The 21,582-nt window shown below is 47.6% G+C and overlaps 1 protein-coding gene across 6 annotated transcripts in view; it reads left to right on the top strand.

Annotated features, from left to right (window-relative positions):
• The window catches only part of Fam53b (family with sequence similarity 53, member B), a 102,343-nt gene that overhangs the window by 46,376 nt on the left and 34,385 nt on the right, over positions 1 to 21,582 (top strand). For all 6 annotated transcript variants that reach the window (XM_087561006.1, XM_087560992.1, XM_087561004.1 and 3 more), the window contains one exon: positions 8,199 to 8,977. In XM_087561006.1, coding sequence (XP_087417132.1) covers positions 8,199 to 8,977 — 779 coding nt within the window. The remainder of the gene's footprint in view (positions 1 to 8,198; positions 8,978 to 21,582) is intronic.

Here is a 21,582-nt window from a genome sequence, read left to right as displayed (position 1 = left end):
GGTCCAGTGAAGCGAGGGCTGCTTGTGACATCCAGCCTGAGCCTAGGAGCCTCTAGGAGATGCTTGGTGTCACATTTATGTTGCCGCCGCCGCCACCTTTCTCCTCCACCTCTCCTCCTCTTCCTTTTCTTTCTGATAGAGCAGGGCAGCTGGGGTGAATGCAGGCCCTGTTCATCACCTTTGGCTAATTGCAGCTGTTAAATGAGCCCTATTTCATCAGGACAGTAGATACCACACATTCCGTCTTTCTCACCACTCAGGCCAGGAGATTTGAAATCACGTAAAACGTGAGAAGGGGAGAGCAACACCAATTATTCCCAAAAGGCCACTAGGAAACATTGTGCAAATACAAGTCAGTGGACAGAGAACAAAACAATTCATATGCTTTTTTAAAAAAAAGGATGAAAACCCATAATTACTTCAGGAGTTATGGTAATAAATTATTTATTAATGGAAATTATTTCACAGGCAAGGAACATAGAGGAAACTTGAGCAGAAGGATCATACATTATGTATAAAAAGGAATTGTAAAAACATTAGAGCAGCCGACTTGTGCCGCTCTGCTTCAGGTTTGTCAGCATTTTAATTATAAGCCTCACTTTCTGTGTTTAATTACTCGGCTGTTAACGTCTACTCTGTACATAAAAGGGTTGCTCCCCGGGGCACTCTGTGAATGGAGTTCCTTGGGAAACCAGTTGGCTGTGTTGAGCTGCATAGGGCTAAGAGATTTCATGTTGAGATTCAGCGGGCTTTGGCCTCTTAACTCAGCCTTAGTTGATCACTGAAAGTGGCCCTTGATTGTACCTGTGTGGAGGGAGAAGCTGGCATTCGGGGATAGGTAGTTTCCATTGCAGTCAGATGACCAAAACAAACGGAAGAGCACCGCTAGCATACCAGCATTATTCAGCACAGGTCTTTGGGTTGTTTTGATTGTGGTCCTTGAGCCAGGACCTCCTAGAAGAAATTGCTCATGGACTAATACAGGCTGGTATGTGATTTGTTTCCAGTGAAAAAGTACATCCACATACAAATACATGTGTCTGCTTAAAAAGAAAACTCTTTACAGCTTGAATTTATCTTTGTTGTGGTTACATATGTATGTGATTTTTAAAATCCACACAGGATGCTTTTCAGTTCATGTACCTTTTATTGGTTCCAGACAGTGTGTGGGATGAAGTACACAATGGAAGTAGACAGAGTTAGCACAAGACAGCTGCGTATAGTGACGGGCAAGCCTCCTAGGCCACCCTCTCACGAGGGTGAGGGAGGGGCCGCAGTGATGTCACAGCCAGAGAATGGCTACTGTACTACCTTTGGGTGTTGGTCTCTCAGTGGAGAAGGATAGGCGGTGGGCAAGTCAGGAACATCCTGTCCTAGTCACCAGAGTATGGCTGTAGGACCGCAGAGCATGCTCAGGTCTGCTGTTTGCCAACTGGGTGTGCCAAGAGGACATGGCACTGTGCTGAAGCCCAGTGTCACCAGTGGGCAGGGATTGCTGTGATGGCCCAGGATATAAACAGTTGCTTAGAGTGCATGATCATGTTCTCAGCTTCAGCAAGGACCCCAATGTGTAGGTAACACATCTATTGACAGCTTTCTGAGGGGCTGTCCTTGCTGCCAGTCCCCTCATCTAATGCAAACGTAGCTGGCCTTGGTGTGCCCGAGGTTTAGAGAACTGTCTGTCTCACATGCTCTGTATGTGCCCCAAACATGAGGGGAATCAAAAAATAGCCAAGCTGGCCTTTCCAGTCCTTTGGAACGGTGCTGCTATTTAGAATACTAGTTTCCCTGGCATTTGTAAGTACTCCTGGGATCCTGGGGATGGAGCTCAATGCTCTTGTCAAGGTTGAAAGGATTGTCAGGACTCCACAGCACCTTGTACAAATGAAGAAGCAAAGGCCTGTGCCTTCAACGTTGAGGGTGGTGTAGTTTTTATATCTCAGTGGTCCCATCGGCCTCCGGCCAACTTTTTTTTTTTTTGCAAGACTACAGGCTTGCCAAAAGCACGAAAGTTGCTGTTTGCAGTCCCTGCCCTACTAATGAGGCAAAGGCCTTGCTAGCCACTCTACACCCTTATCTTTGTCCCTTCTTTAGAACCCCACAGGTCAGCCTTCCTGTTTGCCCAGGTGAGACCGAGTGGGATACCCACCTTCAGCCATCCTAACCCGTTGTCTGTGTGAGGTCCTTGTGAGATGAACTTGGTGTCTATGTCCCTAAGACATGGCAGGGCCAAAGGCTAAAGCAGAGAAGCCTAGGAGCCTTTCTTCCTGACTCAGCTTCTAGTAAGTTTCCATTCTGGTGACAGGCTCTAAACCTCATTAAAAGCAGATGGGGAAGCCAGAAGTGATGTCTGTGATCCCATCATCTAAGAGGCTCAGGCAGGAAGATTGCAGCAAGTTCAAATCCAGTCTGGGTTTCATAGTGAGTTTCAAGTCAGCCTGAGCTATAGAGTCAGACTCTGGTTTTTAAAAAATAAACTAAACCAACCAACTAACCAGATGAGACCTTGGGGGAAAGCTCAAGTTATTGTCTCACTTGTCCTTTGATGTTCTTGTCAACAGATCAGGTTAGCAAAGCTGCCTTTAGAAAGAGCCGGCTCTCTGGAATCTCCCTCTTAAAGGGTTGGAGAGCTCCTGCCCCAGACAGACAGTCTTTGCAGCCCTGAGGCCACCTTAGCACACCACAACCTTGGGGGTGGGGGAGTCAATACATAACTACACCTCCCTGTCAGCACAAGTAGACAGGTATGAAATCCAGGAATGAGTCAGCCACAGTTCTGGCTGGTGGCTTGCTTCCTGGGCTTTTGAAGGCTGCAAGAATCAGATATCTTGAGTCTGTATGTAACTACTTATCTAGAAACCTCATTGTGTTATGGCTGTATCACTTTAAGAGACTATCAAAAACATAGCACTGAGATCTCCAGGGCTGTAAAACTCCTCTATCTCTTGAACATAAGAAGTCTTACAGTCCCCTGAGAACCTGGGCCCCTGGGAATTTCCCAGTCAGAGTGCAGAAATGGAAACAAGAACATTTGAGGTCAGATGCTGTTTGTGTCCCTTCAAGTGCTTTTCTTAAAGCTCGAAATCTGTGTACCCAGCAGCCTCTCCTCTTGTGGTCAGGACAGCAGGACTGGGCCCTATAAATGTAAATCTGGGGTACATGTCATTGTTTCTCAAAGAATAGCCGGTCAGAAACTTCAGCCTCAGTCCTTGAGCCTCAGCTTTGGAAGGGATTTTGATCACATGGTTTACTTGTGGGAGAGCTGGGCCCATGGAATGTTTTTGCCTGTGTGGTTCATCCTTCCATCCACAGGCAAACTGATAATACTGAACCCTCCAGCCCCCACACACACATACAGCATTCACACACATTCTCCCTGTTGTGTGACTTTCACGCTTGTGAACTGGGTGCGCTAGGAACATCGAGGAACTTTTTATGATACAATAGGAATGGCATAATGTAGGCCATGTGCCATTTGAGATGGAAGCTCAGGGAGTTCCCACCTGGCCTGTGAAACATGGATTTTTAAGGACTTAAAAAGCAAAGAGAGATTTTCTATAAGTTTGCATCCTCTAATTGCCCAAAGCAGAAGTAAAACAAACCACCAGCTTTAGTCTTAAGAATCAAATTTGTGGCAACCAAGATTCTGCATTTCTACTTCCTACCTACAAGTTCCACCTCCTCCCATCCAGCATGCAATCCTGGAACCATACCTTGGAAAATTCACCACAACCTTGGTTTCAAGTAGAGAAACCAAGTGGGTCCCTCTTTAGCCTGAGTCCACCCACAGACATTGGTACCCAGGTACAGAAGAGCAGATCCCCAACACAAACATGTTTTTCAGTGTTGTCCTTTCAGAATTACACTGCTAGCTGCCATTTCTGAGAGCTCGCTCTGGGCGCTCTGCTGGGCCTGTGTCTTCTCTCAGTAGCTGAGAGGGATTAAGAAATACAGAGAACTGAGATTCAAACCAAGGGCCTTGCCCTTTCTAACCCTATCAAGTGACCATTGCTCCTCCAAATCCATGGTCTTTGTCACTTTGGAAAAAGTTCTAGTTGTTTATGCAGAAATGATAATGTTGAATGGCAGGGCGGGGGCATTCGCTGTCTTCTCAGAACTCTTTGTGTTCTATGAAGTTGGGGCTTCACACATAGGGCAGTTTGCCATTAAAAATTAACTTCTATTCCTGTTCTTTTGTCTGGAGATCTGACCCAATGACTTGGTTTCTAGACCCTCAGTGAAGGGTGGAAACTCGAGAGCTAAACATAGTATTGATTGTTTTTACTTTTTTGTATTTGTACTTTTCAAAGTGATAAAGCTAGAAACCACTTGAATCTGTGCTGCAGACATACAAATGGCCGCACGGATGCTGTCGATGTGCACCAGCAGTGCTTTCCTTGTGCAGAGTAGGGTGCAGGGCTTGTGGCCTAGCACAGATTGAGGGTGGTAAGAAGGAAGAGCTCATGGACATGCACAGTCCCTTCTACAGTTTTTGCCTTCATTTTGTCACCCACCTTTCCTTCACGTCCTCCCCCTCCCTGCTAGGTCTGCTGTTTGGCACACTCCGAGAAGGACTGTGGAGAGTCATCCTAAGTTGTACTTCAGAACTGGTACCCAGCAGAATAAAGAGCAAATGCAAACTTCTATACATAGGATCAGCCTCTTCTCGTTCTGTCCTGTGTCCCAGGCTCCCAAGCACCAGCTGTGGTACCATATTGGTCCCTCACTGCCAGATAGGCTGGTAGGTTCCTTCCTCAGCCTACCACACCCCTGAGCTCTGTGGTGTTTTCAGTGTCTTGGCCTCAAATGGACGTCAGTTCCAGCAACTTCCTGAAAATCCACAGGAGAGAACCCAGAGGAAGATGAGTTTAGACCCTGTTCTAGAGGCCTCCTTCCCAGAACTAAGGCAGAGCACACACAGCACCATAGGCTCAGCAGCCACAGTTCTCACATACTCACTAATAAACTTTCCTCACGAAATGTACAGACATGAAAAACACAACAAAGAAAGCATAAATTAACCAGCCATCTGACAATCATTCATTAATATTTTGGTCCGTTTCTTTTTGTTTCCTGTATAGCATACTATGTATTGACTAAGTTGGAATCATGGAGGGCTGGAGAGATGGCTCAGTGGTTAGGAGCACTGACTGCTCTTCCAGAGGTCCTGAGTTCAAATCCCAGAACCACATGGTGGCTCACAACCATCTGTAATGGGGTCTGATGCCCTCTTCTGGTGTGTCTGAGGACAGTAACGGTGTACTCACATACATGAAATAAATAAATCTTAAAAAAAAAAAAAAAAGGGAATCGTGGGGCTTTATTCACAGCTTCTTTAACAACATATCTCTGGCATTTCCCCACGCCATTGTCCTTGAACCTGTACTGTGGTGTGGTCTGTTTCACCAGCTCCGTACTGTAGAATAGTTTAATTATACCTTATTAGACAATTTGCTGTCGTTTCTTATCATTTTGATTCACTTTCCACTTTTTTTCTTTTTTAAGATTTATTTACTTTATGTATATGAGTACATTGCACCCCTCTTAAGACACACCAGAAGAGGTTATAAGATCCCATTACAGATGGTTGTGAGTTACCATGTGGTTGCTGGGATTTGAACTCAGGACCTCTGGAGGAGCAGTCAGTGCTCTTAACTGCTGAGCCATATCTCCAGCACCCCCCACACACTTTTTTTTTTAAAGAATTACTTTTATCCTTCTTTAATAGATAGTCATGACTCTGTCAGTGTTAATTTACATTTCTTCTCATTCTATAACTCAGGCTGATTGTGCCTTCAAGGTGATCCTCCTGCCTCAGTTTCTTGGGATTAAGCTGGACTTCTACCACCATGCCCAGTTTAGTTTATATTTCCTCGTTTTGAATTTATTATTTTGATTCACTGAACTAATGCCAAATTAAAACTACTTCAGAGAATGGTAAACATTGAGTAGGGGGATGTGTCAGTGGGTAAAGCACTTACTGTGCAAGCCTGATGACCTTAATCTAGATTCAAGAACCTACAGAAAAACCAGCGTCCATCTTTTATCCCAGCACTAGGGAGGCTGAGGTAGGCAGCTCCCAAGTTTGAGGTCAGCCTGGTCTACAGAGTTGTCATCCCCCCCCCCACACACACACATACATACACATACTTGTGGGAAGGGAGAATACTCAAGAGGAAGAGAATACCAGAAGGAAATGTTTTCCACAGTTACCGAAGATGTTCCTGAACGATATAAGCAGCTTACAGAGAGCTATTTGGGGTCTGGGGTAAAGTTTGCATGTGGAAGTAATTTACCAAATTCACCTAGAAGACTAGGTATCACAGCTGCCTCCATCGGGTCAGGGAGAGTCTAAGTTGAGGTCTTGGGTGTTCAGCTACACTGCTGCTTCATTCCCAGCTGGCCTGCTAAACATCCAGTAAACCTTTCTTCTGCCTCTCCAACTCCTGAGGTTTTCAGCATTTATAACCCTGGACAGTTTCTCCCTGTGTCCTCTGCCTGGGCTTGCAGCTCCTCAGGTCATTTGTCTCATGACTTAGCAGAGTATCTGGGAAGAAGACATTTCATACGAAGCCTGGGTTTGGCTTCCTTTCACTCCTAGGCACTGTCTCGGTTGCATTACTCACCCTCTTGACCTAATGGACTCGGTGCTGTTTGGGTGACATTCAGTGGACGGTGTATCTCAGTGACCTTTGAGAAGTGACCCCTGTAAGCCAGTTGTGGTCATGGTGGCTCATGTCTAATTCCATCACTTGGGAAGCTGAGGCAGGAGATTTGACACAGATTCAAGGCCCAAGGCTACAGAGTAGCACCTGGTTTGAAAGGAACAGAACAGAGTGGTACTGTAGAGCTGGGTTCACAGTTCTCGCTCCCTGAAGTGGCTCACCTAGGGATAGAGCAATCTTTTGAACCATCTGCATCTTCCCTGTATCATAAGTATCTTGAGGCAGGATCAATGTCAGACTGGCCTGGGTTTTCACTGTGCCCTATAGCTGTATTACCCTGGGCAGTTTGCTGTGTGGATGTTATGGTCCAAGAAGCATGCCCAGTGAGTGATCTGAACTGCTGTGGTTGTCAGTGGTGTCATTTAAATAACTTACTGCAAGCCATTTTCAGCTTTATTTCAGGTCCACTGACCTCCTGGCTCAAGCTGTCACGTTTGCCAGCTAAAACGTATATTCAGACTAACAGAGACAGGGCTAACTGGACAGCAGGTGCTTCTGACCTTTGCTTTTGTAAATCTTGAGAACAGGGACTTTCATCTCCTAACAGTCCCAGTATGATGTCTGATTCTGTAGTGGAAAAACAACAATTTGTTCTTAAGATATTACTGAAATAGAAGTTCAGGTTCAGATCTTGCATTCCACGGTTGGGCTAACCCTTGGATTCATTCATTCAAACAGAGTTGACTGATCCTATATCATACCCTACAGTCTGTGGCCTAAGTGTTACTCTTTTTTTTTTTTTTTTTTTTTTTGGTTCTTTTTTTCGGAGCTGGAGACCGAACCCAGGGCCTTGCGCTTCCTAGGCAAGCTAAGTGTTACTCTTACCCATTTCACCTGCTTTACATATCCTCAGTTTCATCAAGAAATCAAATGAATATTTTTTTTTTTTGGTTCTTTTTTTCAGAGCTGGGGACCGAACCCAGGGCCTTGCGCTTCCTTGGCAAGCGCTCTACCACTGAGCTAAATCCCCAACCCCCAAATGAATATTTTTAAAAAGGTGCTATGATTGCAGCTGATGTCAGTGCTGATATTGTTGAATATTTTGGTAGAAGGTAAACCCAGCCCCATTTTGACCTTGGCCATCTGAAGTGGCCAAGACTCAGCGTTGGTCATGGTCTTCTGCCAATGCTAACTTACACTGCTCCCCTGACTCAGCCACCAATCAAGGCAGAACTCAGGACATGGTGGGAAACGTGGGCCAGGAACCCCTGGGGCAGCAGGTCTGGACTTGGAGTGCTGGGAAGGAAGCTAGATGAGGACCCAGGCATGGGACTGAAACCCAAGCCTTGGTTTCCAACTCAGCATGTTGTGCCTTACTCCTCTCTCAGTTTTCATCTATGGAGGTTGAACTGGCTGATTTATGAGGACCTTTCTGGTGCCAAAGTGCTATATTGCAACCAGGCTGTTTGTAAAGAACAGAGCACTGTTGTGAGGCCTCTCAGACCTTATTTTCTCTTTGTATTTATGCACCAGAAAATGACAGATGGCGAGACCTGGATAGAAAATGCCCTCTTCAGATTGACCAGCCAAGCGCCAGCATCTGGGAATGTCTGCCTGAAAAGTGTCAGGATGGCTCTCTGTGGCACCAGGAGGCGGTGACTGCCTGTGCAGTGACCAGTCTAATCAAAGACCTCAACATAAATGACCACAATGGGAACCCCTCAGCTCCTCCCAGTAAACGCCAGTGCCGGTCACTATCCTTCTCTGATGAGATGTCCAGTTGCCGGACGTCATGGCGGCCCTTGGGGTCCAAAGTCTGGACTCCCGTGGAGAAGAGACGATGCTACAGCGGAGGCAGTGTCCAGCGCTACTCCAATGGTGTCAGCCCCATGCAGCGGAGCTCTAGCTTCAGCCTCCCTGCCCGGGCTAATGGGCTCTCTTCACCTTGCCACCAGTCAAGCCTGCACCACCGCTTTGGGGGACAACCCTGCCGAGGAGCGCCAGGCTCCGCCCCTTGTGGGCGGGTGGGGGATAGCTGGAGCCCAGACCCACACCCTGTGGGAGGGGGCCGGCTGGACCTGCAAAGGTCTCTCTCCTGCTCACATGAGCAGTTTTCCTTCCCAGAATACTGTCCCCCCTCAGCCAACAGCACACCTGCCTCAACGCCAGAGCTGGCAAGACGCTCCAGTGGGCTTGCCCGCAGCCGCTCCCAGCCGTGTGTCCTTAATGACAAGAAGATCGGTGTGAAACGGCGGCGTCCAGACGAAGTGCAGGAGCAAAGACCTTCGCTAGACCTTGCCAAGATGGCACAGGTAAGTGCCCCAGTAGCCTAGAATAAGCTGCAGAAACACTGCACTGTTTCTGGGATTCTGTTCCTGGTCTAGCTGTTAAGGGGACGGTGACACTTTCAGAAATGTTTAGGAGTCAGTCCCCTTGCTTTGAACATAGTGTTCCTCCTCCCCTCCTCCCCCAAAAAAAATTTTCAAGGGTTTTGTTTCTGCTTTTTTAAGTTTTAAGTATCTGGTTCTCTCCATTTAAACCGAGGCATGTTCTTTCCCTGTTAAGCCATTGCTAGTAGGACAGGAGCAGACAGATGGTGAGAGGCAGGCATTGGCTAGGAGTCCAGTGTGACCAAACACTAATTAATCCTCTTCTAGTCCTTTGCTGGTTCCTCCTCTTCTGGAACCCACACACCAGTGTTCAGTATCACTTGGATTATGCTGATCCCTAGATCAGGGCCATGGATGATGACTTTAGAGAAGGTGGGAAGAAATCATTTCTTTTGACTGAACTGTCAAACAGTTAGACTACTCAGAAATTGTTAGTGTGCAACTGTTGCTAGCACTGGTTGTGGGAGGAGCCTTTCCCATGTACTTCCATCCGCTGTTGTTGTCCTCGTTGTCTTGGAGTCCAGCATTGTACCAGCACTTCTCTTGGGTATTGATCCAAGAGAGATGGGCTTGGAGTTAGACCCGTCAGGACAGTTGTCAGAGCCTGAGGGCTGGCTGCATTTGGTGCCTGCTGTGGTGGCCATAGGATGTGACCAAAATGGTGAGGCCTCTGCTGTATATGACATTGGTCCTTGTGACCATTAACTCTAGGATGGATGGCTAAGGTGGACAAAACATGGCACTACTAGCTGTGTGCCTACCCAGGAGAGCCTCTTGCTCAGTGCTGTGGTGTGAGTATTAGTTTTGGGTGTTATGTATAAAAGCATTGATTATTGTTTGGTTTGAGGCAATGAAGATTTGTTTGCTAGTGAGGGAGTGTTCTCAGGAGAGATGACCAAGTTCTTCAGACCATGGGCAGACCCAAGGCAGGCAGGCTCATAGTGCCTGTTCTGCACCAGGCAGGTATATCCAGCAGGCAATCTTCAGTTCTCATACTACATAGGCGTGCGCACACACACAGGCACGTGCACACACATGCACAGTCATGTATACACAAACATAAATGCACACACACTTCCGCAGTAGAGCTCTCTATTTACAACAAAGATGTTTCTATGCATGGTTTACCTTCTGTTCCTTTAATTCTCCAAGCTTGTCAGTCCCCCACTGAAGACAAGGTGCAGGTATCTGTATCTGAGGTGGCTTCAGAGTCTACAATTTTGAGCCACTTTCACATATGAGCCCAGTACATGTCCAGGACAACTGGGGACAAGTTGGTGATGTGCTTGCGCCACCCCTGTGCCCATGGGTCAACTTGGGACAGAGTTGCTGCCCTCTTCCATGTGCAGGTTCCATGACTTTCATCTTGGCTCCACGAGAGTCCCTTCCTCCTTCCCGTGTGGGAGATCTTTCTGCCTTACCCCCCTGGACTGTAACTGAACACATATGTTGGATGCCAAGAGGAAGTTTCTCTCTCCAGATAGACTGAAATAGGTTGAAAGGGGACAGCATTGGGTGACTTCTGAGCCCTAAGTTCTGGGTGTGATACATAGCCTCAGTTACTTTTTAATGCCAAGCCTGTTTTCTTAGTGAATAAGCCAGAGAGGTAATAAAGGCAGCTTACATGTGTTATTAGATCTTACTAGCCACAAGCTGGAGTAACAGCACTGCATTGTGGGAGACATTTTCTGGCCTCACATATGTAGACACTGTTTAAAAATATGCTTGCCTAGGAAGCGCAAGGCCCTGGGTTTGATCCCCAGCTCCGAAAAAAAGAACCAAAAAAAATTTTATATATATATATTTATATATATTTTTTATATATATATATTTATATATATATTTATATATATATATTGCTCAGTGGGTTGTACCCAAATGTATGGCTTGCCTCATTGGTTCCAGGCAGGCCTCCAAGATCCAGGAAGGCGTACTGGATGGAGCCTGAGAAGGCCACCCTGGTTCTGCTTGTCGCCTTGGCTGACTCCTTGACTATGTAGGTGGTACAAAGCTCAGGGAAAGGAGAGGATGACCTGGGAATATGCACCCTATCCACCAGAGGTTAGACCCTGAGGATGGAGTTGTGGATCATGGTCCATGTCCCGCCATCATCTACCTCTGGCCAGCCCTCTGTGGCTCTGCCTGCTTCGGCTCTCCATGCAGTAGTATACATTCTCAGTAGGTAGGCCTTACTTGCCAAAGGATCTGATAACCACTGAGATAGTCCTTATGCATCTGTAAAGAGTCCTGGGTTAGGGGCCTAGAGAGATGGCTTCAGTACATTTGCTGTTCTTGTAGAGGACATGGTCTGGCTCCCAGTGCCCACTCGGTGGCCTAGAACTACCTACAACTCCAGTCCCAAGGGAACTGCTACCCTCTTCTGACCTCTAGGAACATCAGGCAGCACGTGATAGGCATATATACCTACCTCTAGGCAAAACACTCATGCACATTTTTTTTAAGAGTCCTGGAATCAGCCAGGATATGGTAGGGCTCTGGGTTTGGGTTCACAAGAGGAAGGCATGTCACTGGTGTACAGAGACCAAACCTTGCCAGAGGATGGTTGAGGCTGGTACCCTCTGCATGCTGTGGCTTTACTAGAGGCCTTTAGCTGCTTAGAGAACTACAGTGTCCACATGTCTGGGAGGAAGATAGCTGTAGGATAGGCTTGGCACAGCCCTTTCTTCCTCAAGCTGCCTTCTTAACTGGTTCGTAGGTCTTTGATCTTGGTTCGTATATTTGTTCCACTTTCATGTTCTTGTGAAGAAACCTCTTTACATGTGGCCACTGAGACCAGGTGTATAAACTCTTTAGATAAAGGTACTTTGCCTTTTTGGTTAGACCTTTGGAGCAGCTGGGTGTTCTAATAAACCAACTCCCTTTAGGGGCCCACTGGGGCCAGGAACAGACCCTGAGGGTGGTGAACTTGTGGGGCTTTCCTTTGGCCTTTACAATAGCTGGTGGGAGCCAGAGCTCTCTAATCTGCCCATAGAAAAGAGGCCTGGTTAGGATGAGAGCTGAAAGCCAGATAGCAGGAGAGGGTAAAGAGCTCAGAGGTCCAGACCCCAAGGCCCTAGTCTCCATTACCCCTTGGTTTAGGAGGAGCACACGCCATAGGCACAAGCTCCCTGACAGAGCCTGTATTATGTCAGGGCTTATCTATTACAACCCTGAGAGGGTACTGGGGCTCTGCTGGTTCCTAGTCCTGCCAGAACCTTTCTGGACAGAGTAGTGACTTCTATATCCATATCTAGGGGTGCTGGTGAATTGGAAGGCTCCAGAAAAGGGGTTATGTTGCTAGAGCCCTAGGCAGTTTGCTGACCAGTACTGTGTAGCAGGTCTACAACCAACACAGGAGTGAGGGGGGATTTGGGGAAATAGCCAATGTGTATTTAATGTGAGTTTATATTTGAGTGTTCATGTGCATGTGTGTCTGTGTATGTGTGCGTGTGTGCATGTGCTATATATAATCTGGAGAATGCTTTTGATAGCTGTGTTTTTTCTTTTAAAAGAATGAGTTTATTATATATAGTAAATCCAAATAAAAGAATAAACAGCCAGTAGCAGATAGACAGACAGAAGCAACAGATAGAAAATATCAAGTCAGGGAGGCAGATAGCAGGAGTTCCTGTTCATCTTTCTGGATGAGCTTCAGACTTCCCATTGCCACTGCAGGTACCTTTACATCATGGGATAAAGGACAGTGGCCCCTGTTGGAAATGGCTCACCTTGTGCTAGTTTGCACAATACAAACAAGCCATCTTGGAGAGCACACACTGAGACATACTTTCTTGGGTCTGGAAGTGGGGAGTAACCCCACTCCCCAGGCATTTTTCAGTGATCTCCAGCACATTACAGTTCACCAATATAATATTCATTATAGTGTGCATGCATGCATGTATGTTTATCTCTATCTTTCTATGTGTATATCTATCTATAGTTTTTTATGAACATTTGTATATCTGTCCATACACTCATGCCCACCACACCCATGTTACCCAGTGTACTGTTTCTTGAATGGTGAGTGCTGACAGGCACAGTTCAAACTGTGCTTGTTAGGGCTAGAGAGGAGGTGTGAACAACCACAGGGTACAGTCTGTTGCTATTGTAGATGCTGCTTTTCTTGCTTCCTCCTGTCCTAGTGTCCCTTTCTGTCTTAGCCATCTACCACCCCTTGTTTGTTCATCCTTCTGCCTTATCCTCTTCTCCTGCAAATGGTAAGGAAGCAGTTCTCTGGCCACCAGCATGCCTGCTAAGGTGGTGAAATGGTGACAGAAGAGGATTTACCTCCCTCCACAGGGAGTTAGCCATATGTGAGTATTCCCTCCCCATGTCCAGCAAGCACTCTTGTAACCAGGGCTAAAATATCCCCAGGGTCCACAGCTACCCTGTCTCCTTCCATATCTCTGGGGCACAGCTGTCTTAACCAGCAGTGGTGGCCCTCATCCTCTCAGCAGTAAAGGTAAAATTGCAGTAAAAGGTTGCTTTCCAATTGTCTTAGGTCATGTTGTCTTAAAATCTCAGTATTAAGATTGTGGCCAAGGAGCCACAGACAAGGCTGCAGCTAACAGCCGGCTGGACCTAGAGTGAAGAAGGTTGATTGTAGTAAGGAGACCCAGGAAGAGAAACAATACCTTCCTTGTATTTTTAGTTATGGCCTCTGCTCTGTGATGTGAGCTGCTCAAAGGCGCGTGGGAGTCCATGTGACCCAGTCCTGCCTGGGTCTGGTCTTGCAGATCTCTTCCCATGCTTTCCTCCTCAAGTGGTCTTCTGAGGTCCTCGTTGTCTGTGGTGTTCTGTAAAGCCGCAGCCTCCTGTTTACACAATGCCAGTGGCCAGCATTGAGGACGGGTCTGATCTGAGCATTGAGAGCTGTTTAGCAGCCAGACTTTCCCCGACATTGATAGTAACTGCTTCATTTGAGACCTGGCCTGACCACCAAACACTGCTTGTCTCCCAGCAAGTCCCGAGTCATGTAGTATCATTCAGACATGGATCATGTGTGTGAGCAAAGACTTCAGAAAATCAACAATTAATAATATTACTCATGAATGCCATGCCCCTGGGTACTGTGTTTTTAACTCCAGGCTGGTCAATTTGAAAGAGAAAACAAATTGTATTTTTCAACAGAGCTTCAAACAGAGGCAAGACATTCATAGGGAGGGCTCAGGATGCCGAAACAGAGGTTTGATTGATTGCAGCTGCCCACACATTGCACCCTCAAGCTCCCCGAGGAGGCCCCAGAACAGGCAGCAACTGTTGTGTTAGCAGATGTTTGAGAAACTCATGAAAGCTGGCTGGGGTGTTGTGGGGCAGGAAAGAGCACGAGGTAGAAATAAGCATGCTGGCATATGGTAGGGAGCCACTGGGAGCTGGGGTCCTGCCCGTGAGTTTAGAGAGCCTGGTGGAACGGGGCCACAGGGCTCTGTTGGTCGGCGGGCTGCTGTCCCATCAGCAGGGGTTATAACAGATGCTTAGTGATAACTCCTGGCTCTTTGCTGGGTAGAGTCACCCTTGGATGAAACTCCTTTCAGCCAGCCTTCTTTCTCTTTGTTCTGTGTACCAGTGGAGTTGCCTTTAACAGGGGACAGTAGCACTTCTAGTTGGCATGTGGAGTGGCTTTTCATGCTGCTGGACTTGGCAGTTGTGGGTCAGCCTTCCATTTTCTTGACCAAATCCCTGGCTGTGGGCCTAGCTGGCCTAAGCCTTTGTGGTCTTCTCTTGTCTACTCTGTCAGTGTCCAGTTCCTCACCAATTGCCTTGCCTATTGCCTTGGCCCCTCGTTGGCCTCGCTACTGCGGTGGGAAACACCTCCTATTGATGGTAGGGGGAGGAATTTAGAGATGGATCTACAACATAAAGTGCAGGCTGGTGTGAGGCTCTGGATTGGATTGGAACGAAAGAAGTGCTCGAAGAAGTGAAGACAAAACCTAGCAGCACAGGGGATGGACGCTCCAGATGTTCTGGACCCCAACAGAGAACCTGTGTTCTTGGAGTTTGTGGATGCTGAGCTGTGGCAGCTCTGGGCATAGTAACCTAACATGCCTTCGTCCATGCCCTTGACAGCCATTGCTAACCAATCATGGCAGTCTGTCTAGGTGAACTGAGAGGGGGCCAGCTTGGCAGCCCCTGCTGCCCAATCAGTGGTTCAGTACCATCTGCTTCTCCTGTGCTAGTTTATCCCTCACTGGAGGACATGGTTGTTAGCATGCAGGGGCAGTCAGAGACTTGCTCAAAGCCATATAGTGAGTTGGAAACCCCAGGAAGGCTTGGGCCCTGGTGAGTCCCTCTCCTATCACCTGGCCTTTGTCAGTGACTGATCCTTGTGGGATGTAATGTGAGTTTTGAAGTCAGGTAAGTCAGGGCTCTATCCCTATCCTACCATTTCTGATCTGATCTGTACACCCTTAGGCACACACTTGGCCCCTCTGCGTCTGTAAAATGGAATTACTCTCACTTTTCTCAGGAGAATAGAATGAAGTCATGCACTATAGACCTAGCATGTAGTTTTCAATTGAACACTGCTGTATAAAAAGAAATAGAAAGAAAGGTGGGAATTGCATAGTGGTTAAGAGTGCATGTTGCACAGAGCCCAGCACCCATGGGAGGAGCTGCTTGTGGTCCGGGCTGGCAGAAAGTAGAGACTGGGGAATCATTGGGCTGTGCTAGCTGCTAGCTTAGGTGAAAAATAGGAGCTAGAGGCCTGGAGAGATAGTCCAGTGGTTACGAACACTTGATCTTACAGAGGACCTGGGTTTGATTCCTAGCACCCACATAGTGGCTCATAGTTGTCTATAACTCAAGCTCTGGGGGATTTGGTGCCCTCTTCTGACCTACCTGGGCACCAGGCATGCATGTGATGCACAGACATACATATGAGCAAAATACTCATATACGTAAAAACAAAAAAATCATAAAGATGAGATGGAGAGTGACAGCAGACGCTCGGTGCCTTTCTCTGCACATATGTGTATCCTCATACACATGAGAACACCCGCACATTTTAAGAAAAAGCAATTGCAAAAAGAAGCAGCTGCAGCTGAAGAGCCTGCAGTTTTTCTCCTGTGCTCATGGGTCAGCTTCCCTGATACAGCTACTCTGAAGCTCTGGTCACCCTGCTGTGCTTGTGGTGTTGGTGGGCCAAGTCCTGCCAGCCGTGCAGCAGGCTGCGGTTGGAGTGATTGGCACATGGCCTTCCTATTTTCCTAGAGAAAGATGTGTCCATGGTACTGTAGAACCTTGGTGGGGAATCCGTGCTTCAGGAAAACCCTCCACAGATGCCTGATTCCCTTCTCGTCCCCAGTCTCCATCCTTGGGTTATGTAATAAGCCGTCTTCTGAAGGTCACTCAGATCATGGCCCAGTGTTGACATAATAGGTTTGATCTCCTGGGGAAGAGAAAAAATAGGAGTTCCCCTGGGAGCATGCCAGGGAAGCATTCACATGCCACTTGGTGATTTTCCATGCCTCATTTGAGAGGCAGTGGTGCTCTGGGGGCTCCAGGACACTCGGAGTGAGTGTCTTTTCCTCCCCAAGCCAGTTCCCTAGGTGAGAGCACCTGGAGCTTCCTGATCAAACTGGGAGCACCTTTGGCTCGCCAGACCTTCATGGTATGGACGTAGTCTTGGGCACCTCTGTCTTCCAGGAACTACAGCTTCTAGGCAGAAGGAAAACAGCCCTTCATGCTGCAGTCTGAGCATTCCCCAGGGCAGCTCTGGGCCGGCCAGGGGAGCCACTGCAGGAAAGGCCTGTGGGTCATTGTTACTAGTGTGTGACTAATTCACCTCCAGAACCCTGGGAGGAGGAGGCGTCTAGAGCAGTAGTTCTCAACTTGTGGGGCGACACCTTGGGGGGTAGGGGAGAACAACCTTTCACAGGGGTTGCATTACCGTTCACAGCAGTAGCAAAATTATAGTTACAAAGTAGCAATGAAAATAATTTTATGATTGGAAGTCACCATAACATGGAGGAACTGTATTAAAGGTCACAGCATTAGGAAAGTTAAAACCCACTAGTCTAGAGAAATCCCCGTGTTATTCCTAGGTTGCTGAAGAAGTAAGAGTGTGTGTGAACCGAACCAATGAGACAACAGAGGCTGGAGGGAGACAGGACCTGCTTCCTGCTGGAGCTCTTTATCTGGGGCAGCTAGGTCTTCATAGGGTAATTTATGCCACCTTTCTGTACCTTAGTATCCCTGTCTAGGGGTTAAGGTAGCATCCTTGGTCCCAATAGTCAGTTATCCTAACTGAATTGGTGAGCCTCAAATTCCAGAATAACCAATCTTCAAAAAACAAAAACACAAAAACAAAAACAAAAAACACCGTAGATTAGCTGGGTGTGGTGGTTCATGCTTTTAGCCCTCCAGACACGGGCAGACCTCTGAGTTCAAAGCCAACCTGATCTACTTAGTGAGTTCTGGGACAGCCAGGGCTATGTAGAGAGACCCTGTCTACCCCCAACCCCAAAATAGATGACTCTTGAAAAATGACACCCAAAGTTGACCTCAGGCCTCCATACACATGCACACATGTGTGCACACCTACATACATATAAGACATTTAGCTTTTATTCTTCATACAGGGTAGAAGTATTCAAGAATTTGAAACCCAGGAGCAACAGAATCCCTGGAAATTCTCTAGACTGTGATGAACAGTATGACTGAGGGGTCTGGGGAAGTCAGGGAGGCCAATCATGGTGCTGTTGGCAAGCTTGACTGTGGACTAAAGCAGGGTAGGCGGTGGCAAACTCATTTGTGGTAAAGCACCAGTAGTGTGCTAGCGGTGGGACGACAGGACCCACCAAAGTGCAACAATTGCTATTGGCCTCCAGATTCTCAGTGTCGGCTGCACTGGGCAGAATCAGTCACCCTAACTTTCCAACATCACCATTTCTGTTCGAATAGTTTATTTAAAGCTTGCTGGTTTTAAGTTCCTTTGATCTAATTTGCATGCTTATTTTGACTGTCTCTTTGTTATTGTGTGTACAGTGTGTGTGAATGCAGGTACACACATGCCATAGCACACGTGTAGAGGTCAGAAGACAACCTCTGCCTTGTTTGAAACCAGGTCTCTGTTGTTTTTCCACTGTGTACGCCAGGCTGTCTGGCCTGTGAGCCCCTAGAGAGTCTGCTGTCCCCACACACGTGCACACGTGCTTTGCACACCTACTTACACACATGGCACTTAGCTTTTATTCTTCAGAATGTTCTTTGCAGAAGCACTGGGAGTGCAGAAACTCACACTGTGTATGCATCTATTGCACAGACTGTGTTAGGTCCTCATGCTTGCACAGCAGGTCTTCCTACCCTCTGGGCCATCTCCCCAGCCCACATGTTTCTTCTTGCTCATTTCTTAGAACAAATGAAGCCTGGTGCTACACCAAGTGTCCACAGAGCCACCTTGTTCCAGTCACTGCATGCCAGTGGTTTATCAGCCAGGCCGCCCTTTCCCTCTGGAGCCTCAGTTCCTCTGCTAAAGTGCGTTTGTCCTTGTCCATTAGAGCCTGGGTTCCTAATCCCAAGCTCCAAGCTCAGGGCTGGAGGAGGCCTGGGCTGGCATAGGGCCACAGGAGGATTCTTCCATGGTTTTTAATCTTTGTCATGCTGAATCTCATCTCAGCTGTGCCATATCTGTCAGTTTACAACAGCTGGGGCAGCATTCTCCTACACAGAAGAGGTAGGGGGAGGTCTGTGGTTCCCATCCAAGCCTTCACTAAGTCTTAGTAAACCTCAGTGGACTTCAGCATGTAGGGAAGAAGACACTTGACAAATGCAGGAAGGAGTTTGCCCTTTTTCCTCTAGCCCCTGGTCCCTCAAAGGACATCAGATCTTAGTAGCATGGTGTCAACTGAGGTGGAAAGCCTTAGCAAGGACCAGTGAAGGAAACATAGAGGTGTCCTTGAGTTGGAAGTGATTTTGATGGCCAAGTCTGGCCCAGGCCGAGCATGGCCGTCCCATTCCCAAGACCGGCAAGCTGCTGTTCTATGGAGGCCACTGCTCTGAGGCTCAGATGTCACACCTTTCAGGATATGCCCCTCTGCCACCCCAAGCACAGCATCAGCAGCCTCTCCCAGTTGACAGGGTAATTCATCTAGAACATTCTGTGGTTTCAGCCATCTGGATTAGGCCTCTTTTGTGCGGTTTCCAGCCTCAGTGGAGAACTGAAGAAAACCATGCCACATAGATGATCCAGCTCTCTACTGCACTTCCTTCCCACAGGACTCGAGTTGACTCCGTTAAGTGTGGCTTAATTCCTCCTTCTGACCCCAAGATTGACAATGTCACCTTTGAAAGTTAGACTAGAACTCTCTTGGGTAGTCCTTTTGGGTGCAGGGAAGGGTGGCTTTTTTTTTTTTTTTTTAAATCTCTTTTAGAAAACGAAAGAAATGCTCGGTCCTACAACATAGTACAACTCTCAGAGGCTTCCTTTATAAGCAGTGAACTCACATCAGTGCATATCTCTAAGGGTCATCGGGACCCCAGTTCTACCCTGACACTGTACAAAAAGCCACATCATGTGTCTGCTTTCCTTGGAGCAGGAGGGGAGGCAGCTGTCCCTTGCTAGAGTGTGGCATGGGAGCATGGCGTGCCTGTTGGATCAGCCAGAGCCTGGTCAGGACAAACTATCCATTGGGTCCAAGGAAGTCACTGAAAGTATGTATAACTAGGATTTAGTAGAACCCATATCTCAGAAAAACAACTGAGGAAGCACACAGCTGGCTAGCCTGAAGAAAGGGGAGGGTGGGGAGTACTCGGAAGAGTAGCATCTGAAGCAGCTGCTGAGAAAGGAGCAGACCAGCCTGGTAGGGTCACATGTGTTTGAGTGACTGTGCCAGCAGAGGAGACAGTCATGAGAGGCCAGCTCTCTTCCTCCAGCCTCTATTTGCCTGACATTCTTCTGCTAAAGTTGGGTGCCATGGGTAGCACTTCTCTCCTTCCCCTGTTTGGCACTGGATGCTTTTCCCCACTGAACCATCTCGCTGGCTCTCAGCCTGTTGGACAGTGTTAGATTTGTCTTCCAGGTATAGGTATATGGGCACCCAGTACATGAGAAGAGCCTGGCAGGACCAGACAAATATTCTTGAGCATGATGGGATCGTGTCTGGAGCCCTAAGAAATGTGGGTGTTGAAAGAGTGGGTCACGGCTCTGAAGAGCAAGTGGAGCCTCAAGCCATGTCACAGGATTCCAGGAAGGGAACTAAGCCTCTGGACAAGTCTACATTTGATTTGCTGGTGTTGGGCAGCTCTAGGAGTCCATTCAGAAAGAGGGTTCATGGATTCAAGTTGTCCCCTTTCCAAAGTGAAGAGGTGGTTTCTTGGGCAAGTAAGGTATAAGTCTCAGATTCTTGCCCAGATCTATGGGGACCTGGAACTGAGGCTGCAGCTGGAGGCCATCACAGCTTCTATTTGGATTTGAACCCCTGTCAGTTCATTTTAGCTTCATAGTATTCCTGTGAGATATTGGAAGATATGCTGAGGCCCAGAGGTGTTTAGTACCTTGCTCGAGACTTTGGAAACTTGGCCCAGAGCCTCCTAGTTTGGAAGGAGGTGAGTTAAAGGTCTTTACACACCCATCAGACTTGGGGCAGATAACTGTTTCTACAAAGTCCTTGGGTAGGATGGCGGGAGAGCTGGGGAAAACGGAGTCTGGTAGGCTTTCTGGAAGAGTATAGACCTGGAGCAGATTGCCATCATAGCAAACCCTTGTCGGATGCCTGAGAGTGGCCATGGAAAGCTTCTGGCCCACAGTGGGCAGGCAGTTCTCCCACCAGCACCTAGCATTGCTCAGCCATTTGGTAGAAATTTGGAATTTGGCCTCCACCCCAGGCTGGCCACATCAGAATATGTACTTGAACTTGATCACCCTAGCTTGGGAGGTCTTTGTGGGAGGTCACTCTTTTTTTTTGTTTGTTTGTTTGTTTGTTTGTTTGTTTTGGCACTATGCAGCCCATCTATGGGTTCTTTTTGTACCTGGGCCAGGGGTGGGGGTTAGTCCCTGAGTTTGACCTTTACCTGGTCAACCTTATTCTAGTGCCAACCCTGTCCTCTATGGTTTGGGTCATCTACCTGGTCACCCTCCTGCCACTGTCCTTTCTTCCCAGGAATGAGAGGGACATGGTTCATCTTAGGACCTTTCACTGCTACTCTGATTAACATGTAAATGGCAAAGTGACAGCTTCTCTTCATCTCAGGCTTCCAGCAGGCACTTTGCAAATATGTCCTGTACCCATCAGGGTCTGCAGAAGGGATTAGCTCACCCAAACCCTCCTTTCTGACCCTGCTTTGAAGGAAGCTTCTGACATCCACAGCGCATCAGGCCCAGATCAGCAGCACAGGAGAAGACAGGTGGAGACCAGGGCTTGTGGACAACTTGTGGTCTTTGGAGGTCAGATTCACTTGACATTCAACGACAGGGGTAGGGAACAGGTTCAGATGTGAGTATTACAAATACCCATTGATCCCTTCCCATTTCTCTGACCATTTTTCACTTGGTCTTTGCTTGTTAGTGCGGTCAGTGTTGGTGTGTGGTA

This window comes from Rattus norvegicus, chromosome 1, assembly GCF_021556685.1.
Source record: "Rattus norvegicus strain SHRSP/BbbUtx chromosome 1, alternate assembly SHRSP_T2T, whole genome shotgun sequence".
Taxonomy (NCBI): domain Eukaryota; kingdom Metazoa; phylum Chordata; class Mammalia; order Rodentia; family Muridae; genus Rattus; species Rattus norvegicus.
This window is presented reverse-complemented; position numbering and strand designations above follow the sequence as displayed.